This window comes from Lepus europaeus, chromosome 20 (genome assembly GCF_033115175.1).
Source record: "Lepus europaeus isolate LE1 chromosome 20, mLepTim1.pri, whole genome shotgun sequence".
Taxonomy (NCBI): Eukaryota; Metazoa; Chordata; class Mammalia; order Lagomorpha; family Leporidae; genus Lepus; species Lepus europaeus.
Window position 1 is genome coordinate 40565746 of NC_084846.1, and position 26907 is coordinate 40592652.

At 44.7% G+C, this 26907-nt stretch overlaps 1 protein-coding gene across 4 annotated transcripts in view; it reads right to left on the reverse strand.

Moving 5' to 3' along the window:
- The window catches only part of AMPH (amphiphysin), a 219687-nt gene extending 212688 nt beyond the window's left edge, over positions 1 to 6999 (reverse strand). For all 4 annotated transcript variants that reach the window (XM_062178101.1, XM_062178099.1, XM_062178100.1 and 1 more), the window contains exon 1: positions 6879 to 6999. In XM_062178101.1, the coding sequence (XP_062034085.1) occupies positions 6879 to 6947 (69 nt within the window). In that variant the 5' untranslated portion in view covers positions 6948 to 6999. The remainder of the gene's footprint in view (positions 1 to 6878) is intronic.
- Positions 7000 to 26907: the final 19908 nt, after the last annotated feature.

A 26907-nucleotide genomic window follows, 5' to 3' on the forward strand; every position in this document is an offset into this window, starting at 1 on the left:
CCTGACCCCTGGCCCAGGGGCTACAGGAGGCGAGGAGGAAGCACAGCATTGACACAACAAGCTGTCTGCAGGCCCAGGATTATGGGGGAGTTGAGAAAGTAGGTCCCTTCCAGTACCCTGACACTGGCAAGAGAACACGCAGCCTGTGAGGGTGCTCCAAGAAAGGTCAAGGAGCTAAAACATAAGCTTATTTTGGTGCAAAAAATGTTGAAATACACACATGGTTTTAAAATAAACACATTTTCCATGAGCTTTTTAAAGACCTTCCCATAGAAAAAAAATCACCCCAGATTACAGCAAATGGCAGAAACTCCAAAAAGGACGTCTCCAAGGTCAGAAAACAGAACAATCGCATTATGCGACATATTGAACCTTGGGCAGGCGTTCAGGACCTAGTATTTAAGATGCCAGTTAGGCTGTCCACGTTCCACACCAGAGTACATGGATTTGATGCACGGCTCCAGCTCCTGATTCCAGCTTCCTGCTAACATAGACCCTGGACGACAGCAGTGATGGCTCAACTGGTTGGATCTCTGCCACCCACGAGCCAAATCTGGATTGGATCTCTGCCCTTGGCTTTGACCCTCCCACTGTGAACATTTGGGGAATGCGTTTATGGATGGTAGTTTGCTCACTTGGTCACTTTCCCTCACTATCTCTGCTACTACTTCTCAAATATATATTATATATATATACATATATAATTTTGATATATATGTAATATTGATAAGCATTTCACAGCTCTGATAAATTGAAAAGAAACAATTCCATAATTGTTTTTTATAGAAAAGCAAGTCCAAAATACATGGCAATTACTATTTATAGTGAAAATGTGCATGCAAAACTTAATCCTTGGATATAATTTCATAAATTTAAAACTGCTACTCATCAAAGGGCATCAATAAGAAAGTAAAAAGCAAGCTTCTGTTTGGGAGAAAATACAAACTGTGAGAAAGGACTCATATCCTAACTATACACAGAGCTTCTACAAATCAACAAGAAAAAGATAAGTGCTACCATTTGGATATGATTTGAGTGTGTCCCTTCATGCACTGGAGGCTTGGTCATCAGTGTGGTAATGTTGGGAAAATAATGTGGAACCCTAGCAGGTGGGGCTTAGTAGGGAGTCCTTAGGACTCTGAAGGGTATTCTCCCAGCAAGAGTTTGTGGGATCCCAGTCTAAGATGTCCTGCTTGGTAACGTGACCTCTTGCTCTCACATGTGCTGCTGCTGTTCTAACACCATTCACTAGAGGCAAACCACTGGGGCCCACCCAGTCTTGGACATTGAATCTCCAGAGCTGTGAGCTAAATAAACCTCTTTTCATTGGAAAGTTAGTCAGCTAGCCTCAGTAATAGAAAATAGATTAATGCAACTGGAAACCCAAATAGAAAACAGAGGCTAAAGACTTTGGCGTCAATGCCGTGGCTCACTAGGTTAATCCTCCGCCTGCAGCGCCAGCATCCCATATGGGCACCGGGTTCTAGTCCCAGTTGCTCCTCTTCCACTCCAGCTCTCTGCTGTGGCCTGGGAAGGCAGTGGAGGATGGCCCAGGTGCTTGGGCCCCTGCACCCGCATGGGAGACCAGGAGGAAACACCTGGCTCCCAGCTTCGGATCAGTGTAGTTCTGGCCGTAGCGGCCACTTGGGGGGTGAACCAACTGAAGGAAGATCCTTCTCTCTGTCTCTCTCTCTCACTGTCTAACTCTATCTGTCAAAATAAATTAAAAAAAAAAAAAGACTAACAGACATTTCACTAAATAAGACGTGAAAATTATCAAAAAGTACATGAAAAGAAGATTATCAGAGAATTGACAGTAATGGAATTTTAAAAGGCATGAATGTAAAGAGACAAAGAGTAGGAGAAGCAAGGGGAATGAGAGCGATCTGGGATAACAGAAATGTTCTGCAACTTGATCTGGGTGGTAGCGATGCAGATGGCCAATACAAAGAAATTCATCACGCTTAAGATTTGCACCCTTACTCAAGAAAAACTGTGCTTCACTCTTTAGAATACAATCTTCAGCAATCAACCTATTAATAAGGTAGGAATGGGAGAAGAGGCGGTAGAGAGATGAATATAAGGAAGCTTACTCTTCACCCATCTTCACTAAACATGAGCGGATAGATGAACTAGCCCTACCCGCACATCCGTGGGCCGTCTTGACGCTGGCAGTCACCTGCAGGAGCAAGGCTGGAGGTGGTGGAGGGGGACACAGAGGACGGCTCTGTTTCATAAGAAGCCTTTTACTAACATTTGAGTTTGTAAACTGCACATACATCAATTTCATGAGACAGTTTTCATATTAAATTATTAAATTTGTCATTATTTATATAAAAATGGGATGGCCAAGATTTCAAGGGGTGTGGTGGTAACGACTTCTATTTTGTCATCTGGAGTCCACACCCCCTTCTGTTTGGTTTTCCTTCCCTTCTCCTAGGAGTCTCTTTTCATTCGGAGGAATCTCCCCATCGCGGGCTTTAGCAGTGACCTCCCAGGAACAAGTACACGGTCTGATTTGGGACGATGAGAGGTCTACCAAACAGTGTGAAAACGTTGTAGGAAGGACATGCACTTGCCTGGAGCTGCTGGCAGCCATCTTGCCACCAAATGAGAACAATGTGCCCAAGAGTGGGGTGCACAGGATGCACGGCACAGATGAGAGATAGAGAAAAGGCATCTGTGGCTGAGCCCCAACTCTAGGCAGGCCTGAAGCTTGTCCCGCCTTTTCATAATTATAAGAGGCAATATCATGTAACGGGAAAGCACAGGACTGTTTGGGTCCAAACTCTGGCTTTACTGCCCACTAACTGTGTGACCTGGAGCATGTCATTTAATCTCTTCCTCATCCAAAAAACAAGGGCAGTAACAGGACCTGTCCAATAGAACCCAATAAATTAAAACATTAAAAACATACATACATGCATACATTTATAAATATAACAAAACATGAGAATATAATTTAATATATATTCATGTTAGCTATTTTTGCTAACAGCAAATAAATTCCTTTTCCTTTAAGCTCATTTGAGTCAAGTTTTCTACCCAAAAGAGAAATCACACAAAACTAACCAATACATTTAAGCAGCTATACATAATAAAACATAAATATTCTCGGGGCTGGCACCATGGCTCACTAGGTTAATCCTCTGCCTGCAGCGCTGGCATCCCATATGCACGCCGGGTTCTAGTCCCGGTTGCTCCTCTTCCACTCCAGCTCTCTGCTGTGGCCCGGGAAGGCAGTGGAGGATGGCCCAAGTGCTAGGGCCCTGCACTCGCATGGGAGACCAGGAGGAAGCACTTGGTTCTGGCTTCAGATCGGCGTAGCTCCGGCCGTAGCAGCCATTTGGCGGGGGGGGGGGGGGGGGGGGGACCAATGGAAGGAAGAACTTTCTCTCTGTCTCTCTCTCTTACTGTCTAACTCTATCTGTCAAATAAATTTTAAAAAATTAAAAATAGGTTGGCACCGCGGCTCAAAAGGCTAATCTTCCACCTGTGGCACCGGCACCCCAGGTTCTAATCCCGGTTGGGGCGCCGGATTCTGTCCCGGTTTCTCCTTTTCCAGTCCAGCTCTCTGCTGTGGCCCGGGAAGGCAGTGGAGGATGGCCCAAGTGCTTGGGCCCTGCACCCGCATGGGAGACCAGGAGAAGCACCTGGCTCCTGGCTTCGGATCAACGCGGTGCGCCGGCCACAGTGGCCATTTGGGGGAGTGAACCAATGGAAAAAGGAAGACCTTTCTCTCTGTCTCTCTCTCTCTCGCTGTCCACTCTGCCTGTCAAAAAAATAAATAAATTTTAAAATATTAAAAATAAATATTCTCTATATGAAAAAATCATCAAAGAATTAAAAACCCAATAAAAAAGAGTGTCTGTAATAGTTACAATTGATTTTTACCACTACAAATTAACAAGATGTATGTTACAGAAAATCAGCAAAAACATAAATGCAAAATCCATGATTTAAAAAATAGAAGTTCAGTCTTTAAAACTCAAATGAAATAATCAAGAATTTTTTCCAATAATATAGATAAAACTATTCTAAATTTTATTATCCAGACTTGGCAAGTATGTACATGGACTGTCGGTGAGAACATAAATCAGTGTAACCTTTCTGGAAGGCCATCTAGCTGTAGTAAAAAAATAAGCATACCTCTGACATAATAATTCTTCTAGGAATTGATCTAAGGAGATAATACAGAGTATTTGTAAACAGGCTCCTTACAACTCTGCTTACTGACTTCTGCTTATATATAGAAATAGTGAGAAATGAAAATCCAAAACCAAGATTCATTAAAATTCACACATTTCAATAGTGTTCAGTCATTTAAAATGTTGATGCAAAATATATACATGAATAGAATGAAATGAAATAAACAGGTTACCAAACGATGTAATATCAGCCATTGAACTGTAAAAATATTTGCATATGCATATAGAAAATGATCTACTAGGGAACATATCAAATGAAATGAAATATCCACAAGGCTGAACTAGGACTTGCCTAATTGATGGGATTTATTTCCTGCGTATGTATATATGTATATATTTCTTTCTTCAATGAACCTTGACTGGTTTTCAATAAGAAAAAAATGTATTTTAAATTCAGAAAAGCAGTCAGTCCCCTCCAGGAGTCACTTTAGCCTGCATTTGGAGCAAAAGGCATACAAGCTGTGATGGAGCAGACGATAAGAATTTCAAGGGAAGGGACTCTGTAAGAAAATGTGGTTGTGAAACCAAACACACAGTCTCGGGAAGGTAAGTGTGGCATGGACTTACGGGGACGAGGTCGGTAGGGGAGCAGAGGTGACGGCCGAGGGTGCAGAAAGAGGGGACGGCTGGGGAAGGCGGCTAAGGAACCCTGACAGCCCCGGGTTCACCTCCCATTCTCCAGCAGTGTTTGCTCAGGCTTGGCTGAGCTGCTTCGCCTGGATCCCTGCCCCAACTTTTCCCTCCGTGCCAAGCATACCCCAATGGCCGCCAGAGCCAGACACCCTGCTCTCAGCCTCCCGGTGTCACTCCCGGCACTAGGTGCAGGAGGCACTCCTCACCAGCGACTCTGCCCAGGGAAGGAGAAATGGAGACCCCGCAGGACCGAGCAGGCTCTCACAGCCCACCCGTGGCTCCGGAGAGCGGATACCAGCCACACCTGCCGTCATAATACACACTTGACCTTAATCAGGGAAAAATTGAGTTTCTGACAATTCACACAGGCTTGACTGCTCTGTCAGAGAGATTACGCTTTCTTTTAGTTTATTTTGGGCATGTTAACAGCTGGTGACCTAGATTAAAAAATCATTTCATATGTGAAAAGGCAGACCGTTACCATTAAATGCCTTCACAGATGGGAAGGGGATTCGGTGAAAAGCTTTAGGCAAAGATACGACTTGAGGAGTGGAAGTTACCTAACAAGTGGGCAAAACGAAGGGTGGAAAAATGATGACAAAATCCAGCCCAAACCCCAGTGCCAGCCCCGCTCTGACTACTTTCTGGACAAGTACCCAGGGCAGGAAGGGGGTGGGTGGAAGCCTTGCTAATTCACGGCTGAGGGAGCTGCAGCACGAGGCTCCTGTGAGTGCAGGATGAGCTTGGGCAGATATTAAAAGAAATACAATCCTCTTACTACATGGAGAGCTTGCCTGTGTGCAAGGAGGGACCACAGGCAGCCACTGAGCTCTGGGCCTGGAACTGGCCAAGGGACGGCGCCTCCTTCTGCCCAGCGCCTCATTCCAGAGCCCCCAGGGCAGGGGTGAGGGGCGCTTGGGTGCAGCCGGAGCAGGGGTCTCCACAGGGAAATTTGCTGTCACAGTGAGAACGCGGCAAATCTGACTTCCAGTAAAACAAGAATACACAGCCACATGAAACAGAACACAGTTCAGCTGATACCCGTCATGGGCTCACTGGCTGGGGTTCATTTTCAAGCACAATGCTCAAACTGCATTATAAACGCCCTCTGCTCTGGACACAACTGAAGACCTTAGAGCTGTCAGGGACAGCAGCCACCAGGAAAGCCAGCAAGCCCAGTGCCTGGTACAAAGCCCCTGCGACTCTTCCCAGCTGTGCTAGCGATGAACCTGGCCTTGATCTGTGTACATCTCTGCAGAAGAGAAACAATTTACTGAGAGGCTGACAAAACAACAGGGAGCCCAACAATTCGGAGTTGTTTTTTTGTTTTTTGTGTTTTTTTTATTTTTCCCCCAATGCCATAGAGCATCCTCCTTGGTGCAGAAACGCGTGGAGAACTGCTGGGTCAGGTCACACTTTGTTGACCTTCCAAAAAAGGACACTGGCATCAAAAGGGCCATAAACACCAACAGGAAAAAAAGAGAAAAAAAAAAAATTGTGCATGGAGATCTCTGTTTTCAACTCCAAGACGCACTCCCCGGCACGGTGTGAAATCGTTCGCTCTACACGATGCCGCCTCATTGGTCCAGATTTTTCTGGGTGACTTTTCTGCGAAATCAGTCATTTCTACCGCACGAAATCCGCCCCCCACCCCCCTCCCCGGGGAAGGTCGGCTGCCGCAATCCCCGGGCCGGGTCTGCGAGCGGGCGGGCGCCGGGAGACTCGCTCCGCGCGGGGCGCCGCGGGCGAGCCGCCGCACCTGTCACCGCAGCGCCCGCCGCCGGGCCCGGGGACTCTCGGGCAGCGGACAGCGGCCGCCCCTGGCGCGCTCCGGGCGCCGCGTCCACCGGTCCAGGCGCGCTCGCCGCCGGGCCCGGGTCCCCGCTCGCCGCAGTCGCCGCACGTTGGGCAGGGCGTCCCCGCAGCCCCGGCTCCAGCCAGGCTCCGCAGCGCGCCGCACTCCGAGGCTCGGGCCCCGCACCGCGGGCGCCGGCGGCCGGCGGACAGCGTGGCCGCCTCCCGCCGCCCTCTGCTGACCTTTTCCTGCGCGCGGTTGAGTCGCTTCTGGACGTTCTTGGCGAAGATGCCCGTCTTGATGTCGGCCATGGCTGCGGGTCCGGGAGCTGCTGCGAGCGGAGCGCGCCGCGGGCCCGGCTGAGGGGAGCCAGGAGGAGGAGGAGGAGAAGAGGAGGAGCGGGAGGGCGGCGGGGAGGGAGGGCGCGGCGGCGCGCCCGGCTTAAAGCGACCGCGCGGCGGCGGGAAGCGCGAGGCGGGCGGTGCAGGCGGGGCGGGGCCCGGGAGAGAGGGAGGGAGGGAGCCAGAAGCCCAGGTATGCAGGTAGCCTCCACCGTGGAGGGAGGGGAGGTCGGAGGAGAAGGCGTGGAAGCGGAGCTCGGAGGATCTGTGGGGTCTTTGGACTGGCATCGCATAGTTGTAGTTATATACGGGGCGTGGAATTATAATCCCATGCTTCAGGAAGTTCATGGAAAATGGTATGAAAAGGTAAACTCACTTTGGTGGAAAAAATTTTGAAATCCATGCAGAGCTTTTCATAAGCATCCCCTCCCCCCACCCCGCACCCCTCCCCCCCCCCAATCCCGGAACTTTTTAAAGATCTCGCATAAGCATGGATTTCAAGATTTGTTGGCACCGAATAAACACCCCTTAATTCCATTTTCCAGGATTTTTTGGAAGTCTGGAGACTCCTATACAGTGTGCAGTAATCAAATCAAATTTCTGTCTCCTCAGATATCATCAAACGTTTAAACTCCCCTCTGGTGGTTTTGTTCTTTTTCCAGGGAGTTTACACTGGAGTAATGTGAGGGGCCCGGATGTTTCAGGCGGGAGGCAGAAGCAAGGGGAACACCATGATGTGCAAGCCGAAGGGATGGCTGCTGCTCCTCACCTCGGGCTCCCAGGAATCCCTGGGAGCTGGCCACCCTGGAAGAGGTCACTTCCTGACCTCCGGAGCAGGAGCCAGGCTTCTGTGGCCCTCAGGAGCTCCACCCCTGGGACGAGGCCTTGCTGGGAAGCACCAAGAGGCGGGGTAGGGGGTGGGGCCATGAAGGAGCAGCTCCCACAGGACAGATGCTGTGCCTTTGTCCTCAGCACTCCAGAGACACCTGGCAGGTACAGGGCATGTGCAGCAGTCAGTCCCCATGGGCTCAAGTCCACAGGAAAGGACTTCGGAACTTCCTGCCTTCCTGCAAATCTTCTGGAAACCTTAGAAATTCACAATCCCTTCCACTTGACAGAAGTAGTAGGAATAACAGAGTTGTCCAACGCTTACCTGGAGCTCAGGACAGCTCCAAACAATGGGCAAACTATTTGCTGTCTGTTCTCACCGTAAGCGTGAGAGGAAGGTGGGTAGCACCCAGTAAATGGAGGTGACAAGTGGATTAGACACCAGTTTCCTGTGAGTCCCAGTGAGCACCCCACTGTCCCTCTGGGGGACACTGTTGCATTGGTAGTCTCAGGGAACTGTCCCCCAGTGTTTGTTCCTGTGTAGTCCTGCAGCCCCATGACCTTGATTCTAGAATGAGTGCTGTGACTGTCTTTAATCAATAAGATGGGGTGGATGGGACAATGTGCAAGTTAAAAACCTGGAGAAGCCAAGCAGGTTTGCATGAAGGAAATTCAGCTACCCTGATATTTAAATAAGGCCCTGAGGTTACTTGGAGAGGGCAGGCAGCCCATATGTTCCAGCCTCTACACCACTCACTGGCTGAATACAGCTGCACAAACATACCAGCAAGACCAGCAGAAGAACTGCCCTGCTGACCTCAGCCCTAAGTACAGAATGGTGAGTAAACCAGCTAGTAGTTGTGGTTAAGTCTGTAACGGTTTGTTATAAAACAGTAGGTAACTTGAACAACCAGCCTGTTTGCTTGGCCCTTATTTCCTTAGGACGGTTGCTTGGTCCTTATTTCCTTAGGACGGCTGTCTGTCCTAATTTTCCCAGGGCACAGGACTTTTGGTACTAAAATTGGGAAAGTCCTGAGGCATGCTGAGTGGGTCACCTTCCTTCCAAGTCCCCAAGTAAGCAGAAGTTTACTTCACAGAGAAGTCCTGAAAAACTTGATTCCTTACCTTAACCAACATTCAGCGGAAAAGGTGCTGTTGGGAAATCAGAAAATTGAGTCAACTACCTTCCAACGAGGGGCTTCAAAACTTTAGCTATGCCTTGGGATTTTGACCATGAGGATATAAGCCTCAGTGTGTTCTGAAACTTATCAGTCCATTGGCCCCCTAATATTGTGTTTCAGCACTGGCCTGGCTTCACAGGTCTTTCCACAGGCATTATGGCCCCTTCTCCAGCAAACAAGTGACGGAAGTTCCAAGTAGCAGATTTACTTTTCCTCTGCTTCCATTGAGTCTAAGCTGTCACTCCCCACAGTCTCAGGCTATGTTCTCCCACAGTTATCCACCCCACCATATTTTTGGAAACTTAGCAAGTCTCTCTTGACAAACAATTGCAAATGGCTAACTTTTCTTGTTATTCAGATGCCAAAACCAATTTCTATAATCAGGTGGGAGAGGGAGGCTTGTCATTTCTTGATAATTCTCTTTGCAGTACACGCTGAGCATAATAAATAAGTTGTTATGTACAAAGTGTTAGCAAATCATTGCATTGCACATGAGCAGTAAGACAGTGTTCATTTTCAGGTAGCCATGTGGCTCATGCTAGCCACCATGGAACAGGGACTTTCCCCTTTAGCTGGCATTTTGTGGGTGGCTTGTGAATATTTGGTGAGAAATGCATGCACATATGATACTAGCTCATGAATATCCATCACATCTGTTGTGGTGCTAGGAGTCAGAGACACCCAATCCTTAAAGAAGTCTGAGCAGGGATTCATGAATTCTTGCCCAGTACCTCTTTAAAACCCTGAACCTTACATGTTGGAGCTGCTCTGCATAGATGCTAATAGAATGGATGAATCTAGCTTGCCAAACATGAAAATACAGGTAAAGGCACATTTGAAGTAGCATGTACCAAAGTGTAGCTTGGCAGATCTTTATTGCTTCTCCTAATTCTGCAACATTCTGGAACATTCTGGAACCGGGGTAGGGAGTAGGGGATCCCAAACACAATGACTTAAATGTTCTTTACCCATACAGGGGGGTGTTTTTCCACACAAAATCTTGTATAGGAACCAAATATTCATATAGTAATTAGCTGGGTGACTCTGATTTCAAAAAGTGCCAGGTGATTACAGCCATTCATTGGATGATTCCTTACTCCCCTGGTTGTCTCTAAGGAACTCTTTGGAACCACAGTGCCCCTGTTACCAGGTGGAGGCCCTCAGGACAAAAGACCTGGGCAGCATTGCCCGGCTCCAAAGTGGCAGAATCCTTCATTCCCAGCATCACTGGCCACAGCCACCACCATTTCTTAATGGCTTCTACCTCTTCTTCACATTGGCTACCCATTTTACCCTCACTCAAGCAAAAATGTGACCCATTCAGCCCACATAGACTTTATTATTGATGAAGAGTAACCACAATCCTCTCCAACTTCTGTGACAGGCTTAGAAATCAGATTATATTTAGCATTTATTCAAGTAGAGTTCACAAAATGCATCAGAATTCCAACCAAGATCTTCTTCCATGCAAGGCAGAATTCCGGAATCAATTTTCACTTCTGAGTCGCCTTTCTTCCTCCCAAATTACATTTCAAACTGATAGATAAATCAAAATGTGAGTTATGACAAGTTTTGATAATGACTGTAAGAAGTCCAGAATAACTACCATGTTATCACAGAACTCAACTCCACATGCTGTAATAGCACAGGATTTATCCTTTTCTATCTCTGTACCTCGTCAGTCCAATTTAGACTTAGGAAAGAAGATGTTTAGATTCATTTTTTAATGTATCTAGTTCTTTGCTAGCATTCATAAGGGTTATAACACCAAATATAATGAGACTGCATTCTAATTAGCTACAACTTCTTCCTAATTATTGGGTCCTCTGTGCCATTGTATAGATAACCAAAAAAGCATTCCATTTAAACATTCAAGTGAACCTAAATGGAATTTTGATCCCAACCAAAATTTGACTCAATGTTGTACTGATCTCTTTATTTGAAGACTCAAATGTTAAATGAAAATGGTAGCACAAGCAGGATACTGGGTAAAAAGATATTTTAGGGGCCGAAACTGTGGTGCAGCAATTAAAGCCCCAGCCTACAGCACCAGCATGCCATATGGACTATAGTTTGAGTCCCGGCTGCTCCATTTCCGACTAGCTCCCTGTTAATGCACCTTGGAAAGCAGACAGGTTAGACCAAGTGCTTGAGCACCGGAAACAACATGGGAGACCTGGAAGAAGCTCCTGGCTCCTGGCTTCAGATTGGCCTAGCTCCAGCTGTTGCGGCCATTTGGGGAATGAACTAGTGGATAGAATACTTCTCTTTCTGGCTCTACCTCGCTCTGTAACTTTGCCTTTCAAATAAATAAAATAAAGCATTAAAAAAAAAGATGTTTTGGGGGCTGGCTCCATGGCATACTAGGTTAATCCTCCACCTGCAGCGCCGGCATCCTATATGGGCACTGGTTCTAGTCCCGGCTGCTCCACTTCCAATCCAGCTCTCTGCTGTGGCCTGGGAGGGCAGTGGAGGATGGCCCAAGTGCTTGGGCCCCTGCACCCGCATGAGAGACTGACTGGGAGGAAACACCTGGCTCCTGGCTTCGGATCAGCATAGCTCTGGCCTTTACAGCCATTTGGGGAGTGAGCCAGCAGAGGGAAGACCTTTTTCTCTGTCTCTCTCTCTCTCACTGTCTGTAAATCTACCTGTCAAATAAATAAATAAAATCTTAAAAAAAAAAAAATGTTTTGACCAGGTATCTTGTACACCTCAGGTGAAAATAATCAAGTATAGATTTGCAGTTAATTGTTCAAATTAGCCAGCTCTCCACATATTCGTTCCACAAACATTATGACTAAATTTTGCCTACATGACTACACTTTTCCTTTCCTGGTTTAACCAAGTCTAAAAATAACAACTACCTAAATACATTAATAATGCATCACTAATATACCTCAAAATGCTGAATAGGAGGCAAGGGCTTTGTTTTACACAGATAGAGCCATTGGCCACTAAAGAAAACAATGACAGTATTACATTGCCCAATAATAATAATGTATTTCAATATCATGTTTGATGCTTTTATGCAAAAGAGATGCAAAACAACTCCTCTACCCCAAACAACTGGCTTGAATATAATTTAATAGCTTACAAACCCATTGAGAGGTCACAGAGCCAAACAAAATGAAATTCTAATTAGCCACAGCTCTTTTTGAAAAAAGAAACAAGTTCCTGTTAATTTTTATGCTACTTTCAATCCACAAATAAGCCATAAAAATTCCATGTGCAGTGCAGGAATCAGCACGTTTGTGCTACCGTGTGCAACTTCTTAATTGCTTTTATAACTTCACTATTTTATCAGAACTTCCCAGCTTGGACAAACCCCAGCTTTGCCACAGTGTTCTATTTCAAAACCTCTTACCAAATTCTTAATTTTATCATGTGCAGATGCCCTTGACTTATGATGGTTTCGTCCAGATAAACCCATGTTAAGTTGGAAGTGAATTTAATATTCACCTAACCTCCTGAACACAGTAGCTTAGCCACCCAGCACACTGCAGACTGTCTGTGGTTCCCCCTGAGGACAACCGGGCTAATTGAGAGCTGTGCTTGTTGCTACCTCCCAACATTGGAGGGAGAATCCAACCACACAGTGCTAGAAGGAAAAGATCCAAATTAAAAATTCTAAATACATTAAAGAGCAATGTACAGCACATTAAAGACAGAGATCCTACATAATTTTTTTTTCAAAATAATTAATTTTCTATGCCATTTCCATTTTAACACCAGGTTGTTTTTTTTTTTTTTCATTTCCAATTCTCTTTATATACAGAAGATCACTTCAGTATATAATTAGCAAAGACCTCATCAGTCTGCGCCCACACAGAAACGCAAAGTATAAAAATACTGTTTCAGTACCAGTCATAGCATCACTTGGCTTTAGATGACACATTAGGGACAGATCCCGCATGGGGAGTAAGTACACAGTGACTCCTGTTGCTGACTTAACAATTTGACACTCCTGTTCATGGCGTCAGTAATCTCCCTGGGCTCTAGTCATGAGTTGCCAGGGCTATGGAAGCCTTTAGAGTTCGCTGACTTTGATCTTATTCCGACAGGGTCATAGTCAAAGTGGAAGTTCTCTCCTCCCTTCGGAGAAGGGTACCTCCTTCTTTGATGGCCCCGTTCTTTCCACTGGGATCTCTCTCACAGAGATCTTTACCTAATATATACTAAACTGATCTTCTGTATACAAAGAGAATTGAAAATGAATCTTTACATGAATGGAAGGGGAAAGGGAGCGGGAGGGGGGAGGGTTGCGGGCGGGAGGGAAGTTATGGGAGGGGGGAAGCCATTGTAACCCATAAGCTATACTTTGGAAATTTATATTCATTAAATAAAAGTTTAATAAAAAAAAAAAAAGAAAACATGCTGCTAGCATACAAGTATATTTTAGAAAGTTCATGGAAAACTGAATTAAATGTTATTTGTTTATATATACATATGTATACATATATATAGACAATAAAGTATGGTAATGGCAAAAAAAAATTCTAAATACAGTTTTCATAAATGCTTATCACTTTTATAGCATGATAAAGTAAAAAAAAAAGGGATTAGTTGAATCTTCAGTCTGGGTCCATTTTTATTGGCAAAGACCTCTCTGGCTCAGTGAAATTTTTTTGGTTAAATCTGTCCACATTTGTAATTTTGTATGAATGTAGTTGTCCAGATGTGTCTACCTTTGCACAAATTTGAATACTGCACCTGCTCCCCAAGCCACTGTCTTCTGCTTCCTAGCCTCCTCTAACATGAGGACTCTTCCAAAGGGCTTCTGGAGTGTGGCCGTTGCCATAGTCGAGAGATTGCCTTGCACCTTGGGACCCCACTGCATGTCCTCCGCACAGAGCCCTCACTTCAGCCCTGGCTAACAAGATCAACTCCTCTGCCCTCCACAGGGGTATATGGTATGATTCTACAGTCAGGAAGTCTAGGCCCGCGCCGCGGCTCACTAGGCTAATCCTCCACCTGTGGCACCGGCACCCCGGGTTCTAGTTCTGGTTGGGGTGCCAGATTCTGTCCCGGTTGCTCCTCTTCCAGTCCAGCTCTCTGCTATGGCCCGGGAAGGCAGTGGAGGATGGCCCAGGTCCTTGGGCCCTGCACCCGCATGGAAGACCAGGAGGAGGCACGCCTCCAGGCTTCGGATCGGCATAGCGCGCTGGCCGCAAAGCACCGGCCATAGCCGCCACTTGGGGGTGAACCAACGGAAAAGGAAGACCTTTCTCTCTGTCTCTCTCTCTCTCTCTCTCACTGTCTAATTCTGCCTGTCAAAAAAAAAAAAAAAAAAAAAAAGGAAGTCTAAACTATCATGCTGCATACATAGGCCCACAGTAGAGCCACACCCTTTCGTTCTCATGTCTAAACTCCTTTCACTTCCCTACCTTCTCTTCTTTTTAGGCCTCCAACATAGTTCTGCTTGGAGTCAACTCCAAAGGAGTTGGCTTTAGAGTTCAAGCTCCAAGAGGTGTCAGTGGGCTCGTTTAGTATGGAATCTGAGGTGGACTTGTTCGTGTATCCTGAAAAGATAGATTGAAGTCCCAACTCCTGCTACTTGGGAATGTGACTTCATTTGGAAGTAGGCTCTGATACAAGCTATGACAAGATCAAACTGGAGTAGAGCAGGGACTTCATCCAAAATGATTGATGCCTTTATGCATACAAAAAGAAGAGAAGGAATGTTGAGACAGATACACACAGAGGAGCAAGCCATGTGAAGACAGACACAGGGAAGATGGCAACATGATAGCAGCAGTAGACACTGGAGTTATGAAATTGCTTGCCGAGGAACACCAATAACTGCCTGAAAAGCTGAGAGCCTGAGCGTAACCCTAGGGACACCTTGATCTTGCCTCTAGAACTGTGGGAGAATTAGTTTCTGTTGGTTTAAGTCATCCAGTTTGAGGTCCTTGGTGATAGCAGGCCTAGGAAACCAATAAAAGATCCAATCTGTGTCTTCTCAAACCAGTTCATCTTGGAAAATTTGTCCCCCAATCCAAATAACTGACAGATTTCCAAACACAAGACCTTCATTAGCTGAACAGCTTGTGTTCATCTGTTGCTTTCTTTTGAAACCATGTATTTTTGTAAGTGTTAGATGTGTCCTTATTTTCCTTCTTAACTGAGGGAGGCTATCAGGAGCTTCCCAGTGAGTTGGTTGTGTTGGTTTCTGTGGCGGCAGCGGCTGAGAGGAAATTTGGGAACAAGTTGTTTAAAGACCAATGAGCCTGTGAGGAAAAGGGGAGGAGCAGGTTGGGCAGAAGAAATTCAACTGCAAGGCAAGTCTTACAAAAGCTTAGCCCGTCTGGCAGGACTCTGTCCTGAGCAGTGCCTGTAGAGTGACACCAGCCAGCTGACATGGCTGGACCAAGCACCAGAGAATATGGTCTAAGGAATGGTGTGAACTCGGCCAGGAAGCTCCCTGGTGCCGTGGGTCTGTCCCCTGTTCTCTGTAGTTCTGACGTGGAGCTCCTAGGCTGTGATAGCCATGTGTTCCTGAGTCCTTCTCCCCAAACCATCATCATACCCCTTGTTTGGGTATGATACGGCTCCGGAACTCAAGTTGGAACTTAAATCCCAAAGTCATAAATTAATCCAATTATGGTGTTTAGGAGGTGGGCCTGGTTGGGGGTCTTAAGGTCACTGGGGACATGCCTTCAGAAGGTAGTTCTCATGAGAGCATTGTTACGCAAACATGAGTTGCAAACTTTACTTCCTGGCTCACTACAGATCTCTCCTCTGCATAGGCTCTGCCATCCACCATGAGGCCTTTGCCAGAGCCTACATCAAACCATTCGCACTTTCAGTCAAACAAACTGTCAGCTAAACAAACTTCTCTTTCCTAGGTAGTTAGTTTCAAGTGCTTTGTTTTGACAATGAAAAGCTGCTAACGAACTGTCCCATATTTCCATGCCTCCTACCCACACTGAGACATTTCTGAAGGTATCTTAATGTTGATTTAACCATACCCCCAATAGCAGACTTTTTTTTATTTTTGACAGGCAGAGTGGACAGTGAGAGAGAGAGACAGAGAGAAAGGTCTTCCTTTTGCCCTTGGTTCACCCTCCAATGGCCGTTGCGCTGCGGCCGCCGCACCGTGCTGATCTGAAGGCAGGAGCCAGGTGCTTCTCCTAGTCTCCCATGGGGTGTAGGGCCCAAGCACTTGGGCCATCCTCCACTACACTCCCTGGCCACAGCAGAGAGCTGGCCTGGAAGAGGGGCAACTGAGACAGAACCCGGTGTGCTGGCGCCGCAAGGCAGAGTATTAGCCTATTGAGCCACGGCGCTGGCCAGACTTTTCTATTTGAGTTTGGTCCATTTGCTTTCACCTGATGAAATTGTTTATAGTCACCTGTCTTGTCAGGTTTCTCCACTGTATGGCTACCATTTTCCCACAGTTATAATGAATTTTAAAAACTTCGATCCTTTTTTCTATCATTTTATTTTTTATTCATAGAGAGACACTTTGTAACTATGTAAATACTCTGTGTCTGTCAAACTCTCCCTCTCCCAGTTAAGCATTCATAATGATTCTTGCCTAAATCTATTTTTACTCTATGGTTTTTAAGTTCTCAATTCTTCAGTGCTGCTTATTGGTTAGTCAGCATTCTGCTACAAGGAAGAGCCCTTTCTCTCATTTGTTTACTGGTTTATTATCTAATTTATTTATTTATTTATTTATTTTTTGACAGGCAGAGTGGACAGTGAGAGAGAGAGACAGAGAGAAAGGTCTTCCTTTGCCATTGGTTCACCCTCCAATGGCTGCCGCGGCCGGTGCACTGCAGCGGGCGCACCGCGCTGACCCGAAGGCAGGAGCCAGGTACTTCTCCTGGTCTCCCATGGGGTGCAGGGCCCAAGGACTTGGGCCATCCTCCACTGCACTCCCTGGCCACAGCAGAGAGCTGGCCTGGAAGAGGAGCAACCGGGACAGAATCCGGCGCCCCAACCGGGACTAGAACCCGGTGTGCCGGCACCGCAAGGCGGAGGATTAGCCTATTGAGCCACGGCGCCGGCCAGTTTATTATCTATTATCACTATGAATTCACAGATTCCTATTATTTATTTATTTATTTGTTTTTTACTTATTTGACAGGTAGAATTAGACAGTGAGAGAGAGACAGAGAGAAAGGTCTTCCTTCCATTGGTTCACCTCCCAAATGATCACTACGGCCAGCACACTGCACCGATCTGAAGCCAGGAGCCAGGTGCTTCCTCCTGGTCTTCCACGAAGGTGCAGGTGCCCAATCACCTGGGTCTTCCTCCATTGCCTTCCCTGGACACAGCAGAGAGCTGGACTGGAAGAGGAGCAGCCGGGACTGGAACCTGGTGCCCCTATGGGATGCCGGCACTGCAGGTAGAGGATTAGCCAAGTGAGCCACGGTGCCAGCCCCTCAGATTCTTATTTTATCTATTATTTACCTTGAAGATCAAATTATCCCACATTTGGCCAGTAGAATTCCTTCAACTTTTTATATATCCTTATCGTTCTTTCAACACTTCCATATTTCCCAGCACTTAAGAGTTTACAGGTTTATCTTTTATTTTCCTGTCCCATCCCTTGAACAAGCCATTTCTCCATGGACACTTACTTGGCTTGTTTTAGTGGAGCATTTAGAAACCAAGATCTGGGCTCTAGATTTTCCATTGCTACTGAATGCTCTCTAAATCCCTGGGTTAGGCAGCCATGGAGTCAACCAACTATGTATTGAAAATATTTGAAAAAAAAATGTACCTACATTAAACATACAGACTTTTTTCTTCTCATTATTCCCTAAGCAATATATTATAACAAACGTTTACACATTATTTATATTGCATTAATTATTCTGAGTTGAGATGATTTAAAGTGTAAGGGACGGCTGGCGCCGCGGCTCACTAGGCTAATCCTCCGCCTTGCAGCGCCAGCACACCAGGTTCTAGTCCCGGTCGGGGCACCGATCCTGTCCCAGTTGCCCCTCTTCCAGGCCAGCTCTCTGCTGTGGCCAGGGAGTGCAGTGGAGGATGGCCCAAGTGCTTGGGCCCTGCACCCCATGGGAGACCAGGATAAGCACCTGGCTCCTGCCATCGGATCAGCGTGGTGCACCAGCCGCAGCGCGCCTACTGCGGCAGCCATTGGAGGGTGAACCAACAGCAAAAAGGAAGACCTTTCTCTCTGTCTCTCTCTCACTGTCCGCTCTGCCTGTCAAAAATAAAAATAAATAAATAAATAAATAAAGTGTAAGGGACAATGATCATAGATTATATGAAAATACTGTGCCATTTTATAGAAGGGATTTAAGCATCTGCAGATTTTGGTATCCAAGGTGAGAAGGATATCTCTGGAAAAAATCCCTGCAGATACCAAGAGCTTACTGTATGGTAAATAATAAATTTATACTGGTACCCTACTTGGAATCTATCTAGGTGTTTACTTGACTTCCTATTCCATATTTGTATCTCCAATCTTCCATTTTTAATCTGATTCTCAACAACCTCACTATATTCAATCATCTGTTCAGTTTTATAACACTTACAACATAGTTTTTTTTTTTTTTTTATGTTTTTGACAGGCAGAGTGGACAGTGAGAGAGAGACAGAGAGAAAGGTCTTCCTTTTGCCGTTGGTTCACCCTCCAATGGCCGCCGCGGTAACGCGCTGCGGCCGGCGCACCGCGCTGATCCGATGGCAGGAGCCAGGTGCTTACAACATAGTTTTAAGATCTGCATACCACTACCACAAACAAACCTATTAAGATTTGTTTACAGGGATTTTTTATTTTTGCTATAGACTGTTGTCAAACTACTATGTTCAAAACTTCTTTAGAATACTGGCACAAATATATACAAATAAGCCAGTAGAATAGAATAAAAAGCATAGAAATAAACTCTCACATATGTGCTCAGTTGATTGTAAGAAAGAATACCAAATTCATTCAATGGAGAAAAGAAGTCTTTTCAACAAATGGTCTAGGGAAAACTGGATAACCATCTGCAAATAAATGAAGTTGGATTCGTACTTTACAACACATACAAAAGTCAAGCCAAAATGTATCAAATACTTAAACATAAAACCTAAAATTATAAAACTCTTAGAAAGAAATCATAGCATTGTATTTGGCAATGATTTCTTGAATGACACTAAAAGCACAGACAAAAAAACAGAAAAATTGTAAAACATTAAATTTAAGTGATTTAATGGAAAAGGATACTATCATATCAACAGGATGAAAAGGCAAACTGTGGAATCAGAGAAAATATTTACTTATCATACATCTGGCAAAGAATAAATGCCCATAATCTATGCATTAATTGAACATGTATTTTGTATATATTTTGTATATATTATCTTACAACTCAACAACAATAAGGCAAACAAGATAATTTAAAAATAGGGAAAGCACTTGAATAAACATTGCTCCATCAAAGACATATAAACGACCATTTGTGTTTTCAAATCAATGAAGTAGTCCCAAGGAAAAGTTGCTCTTTTTATTATGATAAAAAATAGATATAACATGTACTTTACCATTTTTACATTCATTTACCATTCATTAAAAAGTACATGAAAAGAAAGTCAATATCATAATTTCTAGGGCAATCAGATCAAAAGTACAATGAGACTCTGCCTCACATCCGTTAGGTTGGGTACTTTAAAAAAAAAAGACAACAAAGGCTAAGACATGTTGGTAAAGGTAATTGGAACCCTTGAACATGGCTGGTGAGAATGTTAAGTGGTGCAGTTGATGTAGAGAATGAGAGGCAGGTCCTCAAATATTAAAAACAGAATTACAATATGATTCAGTACGTAATCTGAGTACATACCCCCTAAATTTACAGCATGTTCTCAAATCATCATCTGTACATCCATGTCCATTGCAGTATTATTTCCAAGAGCCAGAAAGTGGAAGCCATTCTAGTGTCTACCATCTGATGAACAGATAAAGAATACGTCACTTGTATATACAATGGATTGTTACTCAGCTTTAAAGTGGAAAAAAATGCTGATACATGCTATAACCTGGAGAACCTTGAAGACATTAGACTAAGTGAAATAAACCAACTATAAAAGCGCAGATGTTATATGATTCCACTCACATGGGATTTCTAGAGTGGTCAAATTCATTAAAACAGAAAGTAAAACAGGGGTTGCCTGAGACTGGGAACAGTAGGAGGTGTTTCATGGGTACAGAGTTTCAGTTTTGCAAAATGGGAAGAGTTCTGGAGATGCATGGTAGTGATGGCTTGGCAACGCAAATGGACTTACTGCCACTGAACTAGAAAATAGTGAAAATGGTAAATTACACATTATGTCTATTTTACCACAATAAGAAGAGCAACTCTTCCTTGGGAAAACTACTTCCCTCACTTGAAAAAGTTTCATTTGTTACCATATGCAGTTAGTTTGGGGTTTTATAATTTTATTTTATTTTACTGGCTATACAGAGCATTAACATGAATCTAAAAGTCACGTTACCCAGTAAAATATCCTCAGAGAAGTGTTGTTCTCTCCTTTGCCCTTTCAACTTTACCCTCTCACTTTCATCCCTGCGGGTAATCCATTTCATTAGTTGCTGTACTATCATTCCATTTTCCCTTTTGCAAACACACAGATCCGAACATGTTTTCTTATTTTCTCTTCCTTCACAAATGACAGTGAATTTACATATATTATTTTTCACTGAAAATTAAATTCTGGAAATCTCTCCCTGTCAGTTAATACAGATTTTTTAACACTAGCTTACCATTCTCTATAATGTGTGCGTACCATAGTTTATCCAAAAAACTATTATTTTTCTTATTTACCTCGATTCTTAAATTAGCCTCAACTTGAACTGTAAATGCAGTCTTTTATTTGAGCACTTAAGTGGGTTACAATATTTTAGTTACAAATAGTGCAGCAGGGGGCGGGCGCTGTGGCACAGCTGTGGCACATCCTGGCCTGAAGCATCCCATATGGGCGCCAGTTCTAGTCCCAGCTGCTCCACTTCCGATCCAGCTCTCTGCTGTGGCCTGGGAAAGCAGTAGAAGATAGCCCAAGTCCTTGGGCCCCTGCACCTGTGTAGGAGACCTGGAAGAAGCTCCTGGCTCCTGGCTTTAGATCAGCTCAGCTCCGGCCACTGCGGCCAACTGGGGAGTGAACCATCAGATGGAAAACTGCTCTCTCTCTCTGTAACTCTGACTTTCAAATAAATAAATAAATCTTTAAAAAAAAGTGCAGCAATAAATAAACTTTCATATATGCATTTTCATGTTGCAAAAGTTGTATTCTTGATGAAAATTCTCAGAAGAGAAATTCATAAAGATGATATGCATTGTCCTCCCTGAGAAAATAGCATTCTATATGCCAACCAGCAAAGTATGAAAGTGCCTGTTTCCTGCAGTATTGTCACCTACATGCCAATCTTGTCAAGATTTTGGACTTGTGTCAGTCTAATAGACGAGAGAAAAGCTGAAGAAATCATAAACTTCAAATAAATTAGACATTATTTCCTAAATATCTCTAATTTTTAAAAAAGATTTATTTATTTATTTGAAAGAGTTACAGAGAGAGAAGGATAGGCAGAGAGAGAGAGAGTTCTTCCATCCACTGGTTCACTTCCCAGTTGGCCGCAATGGCCAGAGCTGCACCGACACAAAACCAAGAGCCAGGAGCTTGTTCCGCGTTTCCCATGTGGGTGCAAGGGCCCAAGCACTTGGGCCATGTTCTACTGCTTTTCCAGGCCATAGCAGAGGGCTGGATCAAACATGGAGCAGCCGGGACTTGAACCGGTGCCCATATGGGATGCCGGCGCTGCCGGTGGCAGCTTGGCAGCTTTACTTGCTACGCCATAGCGCCGTCCCCAGTCTCTCTCTAATCTTAAGAGATTATCAAAGTCATTTCTCTAATTCCAAAATTTGAGTCCTCAGCGTCTACAGATCTGCTTCTATGGATTTTGTTTTATTTGAAAGGCAGAGAAAGAGCGCGCTAGAGAAACAGAGATCTCTCAGAGGCTGGCTCATTTACCAAATGCCCACACTATCTGGGGCTGGGACCATGTGAGGGTCTCCCATGTGAGTGACCGGAACTCAACTACCAGACTCATTATACACTGCATCCAGGGTATGTATTAGAAGGAAGCTGGAATCAGAAGTGGATCCGTGACTTGAATCCAGGCACTTAAATGCAGATGATCCAAGCAATGTCTTAGCCATTAGACCAAGTATTCATTCCGTGAATGTCTTAAAACCAGATTACAGAAAATATTTTCTTGCAGATTATAGATAACATTTTCTTGCTTCTTTATGGTCTTACAGTGTTTTAAGTTTTGTGACAGAAGTGTATAAAAAAAGTAGAGACTAAATAAAATAATACTTTTCCTCAAAATGGAACACACTTTTCCACCAGGCAGCTTAGATGCAGGGATGATCTCCTTGATTTTACTAGGTCCCTTTGGCTGCCTTCCGTTTACATCCTGTCCTCTGGCTAGTGAGGTCAGGCCCCTATGGCCAGCGGGACTGCTGGGGACGCACCAGCCTATTACAAGGCCGTGACTCCGCTCTCTCCTTCCCAGCCTCTCAGATCACTGAGGAGCGGATCTCTGATCTTGTCAGGAGTCGAGCTGAGTGGCAGCTGGGCCTGAGTTAGTCAAATAATTGATCATCTAGTTTCAAGCGCCTGGGAGGGGATATCAGGCCCCTCGGGGCAGTGCTAATGACACAAACAGAGCATGAGCAAGAGACAAAAGTGTCTCCGACCACCACTAATTCAGAAAAAGCAGCTGACAATAGTTGAATCTTGAGGGGTTGGCTTAGTATTTGGGGCTTGTGTTACCTTTCCTGGGCTGCTATAACACATGGTGGCTTAACCCCACGCACATTTATTACCTTACATTTCTGTTATCAGAAGGGTCACACAGACGTCAGGGAGCTAACATCAGGGGTTCAGCAGGCCGCACTCCTTTCAGGAGGTTCTGAAGGAGCATTGGGGTCCTTGCCTTGTTTCAGCTTCTAGGCCAATACTCCTCGGTGATGGCCCCCTTGCTCCACCCTGAGAGCCAGCAACGTCCACCTCCATTCTCACAATGCCGACTTCTCTCTTCATTTCCCTCTTCTGCTTTTAAGGACCACTGTGATTACCCAGAACCAACCAGAATAATAGCCCCATCTTCAGGCCGGCCGAGCAGCCCTCTCCCTTCCATCAGTAGCCTCAATTTCCCTTAGCCGCACCCTGACATCTTCATAGGTCTCATGGACTCGGGCACTGAGGGCCGCATTGTTCTGCCCACCTCAGGTCCTTTCCAGTCTCTTCTTATCTCCCATCTGGGTGATGAGGACTCAAGCGATATGGTGTAACCAGACAGTTGAAGTTGAGGCAACCTGGATCTCTGCATTCCTGGAAAGTGATGCTATTTAACTGTCGCCATGATACGCCCACCTTCCCAGGATGCACTGCTGCCACGCAAGATCAGAGCATGCGCAGATCCTAACTCTGCTACGTAGCACTTTGCCGGCACCGCCCGTTTCTTATAAACAGAGGTGGAAGGCTGGGAAGGGAACGCGTTCCACGACGGAGTGCGCTGAGGGGCATACGGCTCTCTTATTTTCTCTTTCCGTTGCTGACCCATGTGGAATGGCCCTCTCCAGTCCTCGCGTGGAGGTACCATTTTCTGTTTTTCTTTCTCTCATGTAAGGGTAACTCTTTGGTCCACTCAAGTTGGGAATTTCTCAGCCCGGGGAGGCACACACGGAGCGCGAGTGTGTGCCGAGTCCCTCACTATTAAACAGCCCCTGTCCTTAGCCCCTCTCTGTTAAATAACTTGTGTTTGCACAGAAGGAGGCACGCCTTTGGGCATGCTGGCTCTCCGCAGCTGAAGCGATCCCTGAAGGGGTTAACAGCCAACACCTGACTCCGGAAAGATCCCCAGCCTCTGAGCCAGCGGGTCCCCCCAGACAGGGCAGCTGCTCCCACCTCTGAAACGGCTGCGGGTCAGCCCTGCCCAGGCCGCAGGTCATTTAGACCTCACTCTGTGTCCGCAGCCCCTCAATGTAATCAAAGAAAAGGCATTTCTTTTTAGTTTGTCCCTTTTGTGTTGTTTGGACAGGAAACGAGGATGTTTCGCAACTTGAAAAGCCTAATCAGTACTGAAACCTCACCAGCCTTGGAGTTCTTAATTTCAGTTCTGGAATTTCCATTGGATTCTCCTTTAGAGCTTCCAGCCTGTGCTGGAATTCATCACCGTGTCACTTAGTGTCCCGAGTGAATTAATCACAGCTATTTTAACTCTCATCTGAGAAATCTAGATTTCCTAGCCGAATATTTCTTGTCTTTTTTTAAATCATTTTTTCTTCTTTTCTCTTCCCTTTGACTTTCCTCCCTTGCTTTCTTCACATTTTTTTGCATGATGGATTAGTTCTGATTCAGTATCAGATACTGGATGTGACATACTGTCAAGGTCAATTGAAACTTTCTTTTTTTTTTTTTTATTAAACTTTTATTTAATGAATATAAATTTCCAAAGTATAGCTTATGGGTTACAATGGTTTCCCCCTCCCAAAACTTTCCTCCCACCCACAACCCTCCCCCCTCCCGCTCCCTCTCCCCTTCCTATCACATCATGATTCATTTTCAATTCTCTTTGTATACAAAAGATCAGTTTAGTATATATTAGGTAACGGTTTCAACAGTTTGCCCCCCATATAGTAACACAAAGTGAAAAGAAAAGAAAAAAAATACTGTTGGAGTACTAGTTATAGCATTAAATAAGGGTGTACAGCACATTAAAGACAGAGATCCTACATAATATATATTTTTTTAAAATTAATTAATTTTCTATGCCATTTCCAATTTAACACCAGGTTTGTTTTTTTTTTTTTTTCATTTCCAATTATCTTTATATACAGAAGATCGATTCAGTATGTAATTAGTAAAGATCTCATCAGTTTGTACCCACGCAGAAACACAAAGTGTAAAGATACTGTTTCAGTACTAGTTATAGCATCACTGCACATTAGACAATACATTAAGGACAGATCCCACAGGGGATGTAAGTACACAGTGACTCCTGTTGCTGACTTAACAATTTGACACTCCTGTTCATGGCGTCAGTAATCTCCCTAGGCTCTAGTCATGAGTTGCCAGGGCTATGGAAGCCTTTAGAGTTCGCTGACTTTGATATTGTTCCGATAGGGTCACAGTCAAAGTGGAAGTTCTCTCCTCCCTTCAGAGAAAGGTACCTCCTTCTTTGATGGCCCCGTTCTTTCCACTGGGATCTCACTCACAGAGATCTTTCATTTAGGTCTTCTTCTTTTTTTCTTTTCCATGGTATCTTGGCTTTCCATGCCTACAATACTTTCATGGGCTCTTCAGCCAGATCCGAATGCCTTAAGGGCTGATTCTGAGGCCGGAGTGTTGTTTAGGACATCTGAATGAGTCTGCTGTGTATCCCACTTCCCATGTTGGATCTTTCTCTCCTTTTTTGATTCTATCAGTTAGTATTAGCAGACACTTGTCTTGTTTGTGTGATCTCTTTGATTTTTAGACCTGTCTAAGCCATCGAATGTGAACTGAAATTGATCAGTTGGACTAGCGAGGTGGCATTGGTACATGCCACCTTGATGGGATTGTATTGGAATCCCCTGGCACATTTCTAACTCCTTCATTTGGGGCAAGACTGATTGTGCATGTCCCAAACTGTGCATCTCCTCCCTCTCTTTTTCCACTCTTAAATTTAGCAGGGATCACTTTTCAGTTAAAATTTAAACACCTAAGAATAATTGTGTGTTATTTACAGAGTTTAACCACTAGTACTAGAACAACTACTACAACAACAAATACTAAAAAGGATAAAGTATTACATTGTACATCTAGAGTCAGGACAAAAGCTGATCAGGTCATTGTTTCTTATAGTGTCCATTTCACTTCAGCAGGTTTCCCCTTTGGTGCTCAGTTAGTTGTCGCCGATCAGGGAAAACAAATGATATTTGTCTCTTTGGGACTGGCTTAATTCACTCAGCATGATGTTTTCCAGATTCCTCCATCTTGTTGCAAATGACTGGGTTTCATTGTTCCTTACTGCTGTATAGTATTCTATGGAGTACATGTCCCATAATTTCTTTATCCAGTCTGCTGTTGATGGGCATTTGGGTTGGTTCCAGGTCTTAGCTATTGTGAATTGAGCTGCAATACACATTAATGTGCAGATGGCTTTTTTGTTTGCCAATTTAATTTCCTTTGGGTAAATTCCAAGGAGTGGGATGGCTGGGTTGTATGGTAGGGTTATGTTCAAGTTTCTGAGGAATCTCCAGACTGACTTCCATAGTGGCTTAACCAGTTTGCATTCCCACCAACAGTGGGTTAGTGTCCCTTTTTCCCCACATCCTCTCCAGCATCTATTGTTGGTAGATTTCTGGATGTGAGCCATTCTCACCGGGGTGAGGTGAAACCTCATTGTGGTTTTGATTTGCATTTCCCTGATTGCTAGTGATCTTGAACATTTTTTCATGTGTCTGTTGGCCATTTGGATTTCCTCTTTTGTAAAATGTCTATTGAGGTCCTTGGCCCATCTCTTCAGTGGGTTGTTTGTTCTGTTGTTGTGGATTTTCTTGATTTCTTTGTAGATTCTGGTTATCAACCCTTTATCTGTAGTATAGTTTGCAAATATTTTCTCCCATTCTGTCGGTTGCCTCTTCACTTTCCTGACTGTTTCTTTCGAAGTACAGAAACTTCTCAATTTGATGCAATCCCAAATGTTAATTTTGGTTTTGACTGCCTGTGCTCCTGGGGTCTTTTCCAAGAAGTCTTTGCCTGTACCTATATCTTGCAGGGTTTCTCCAATGTTCTCTAATAATTTGATGGTTTCGGGCCGTAGATTTAAGTCTTTAATCCACGTTGAGTGAATTTTTGTGTAAGGTGAAAGGTATGGGTCTTGCTTCAAGCTTCTGCACATGGAAATCCAATTTTCCCAG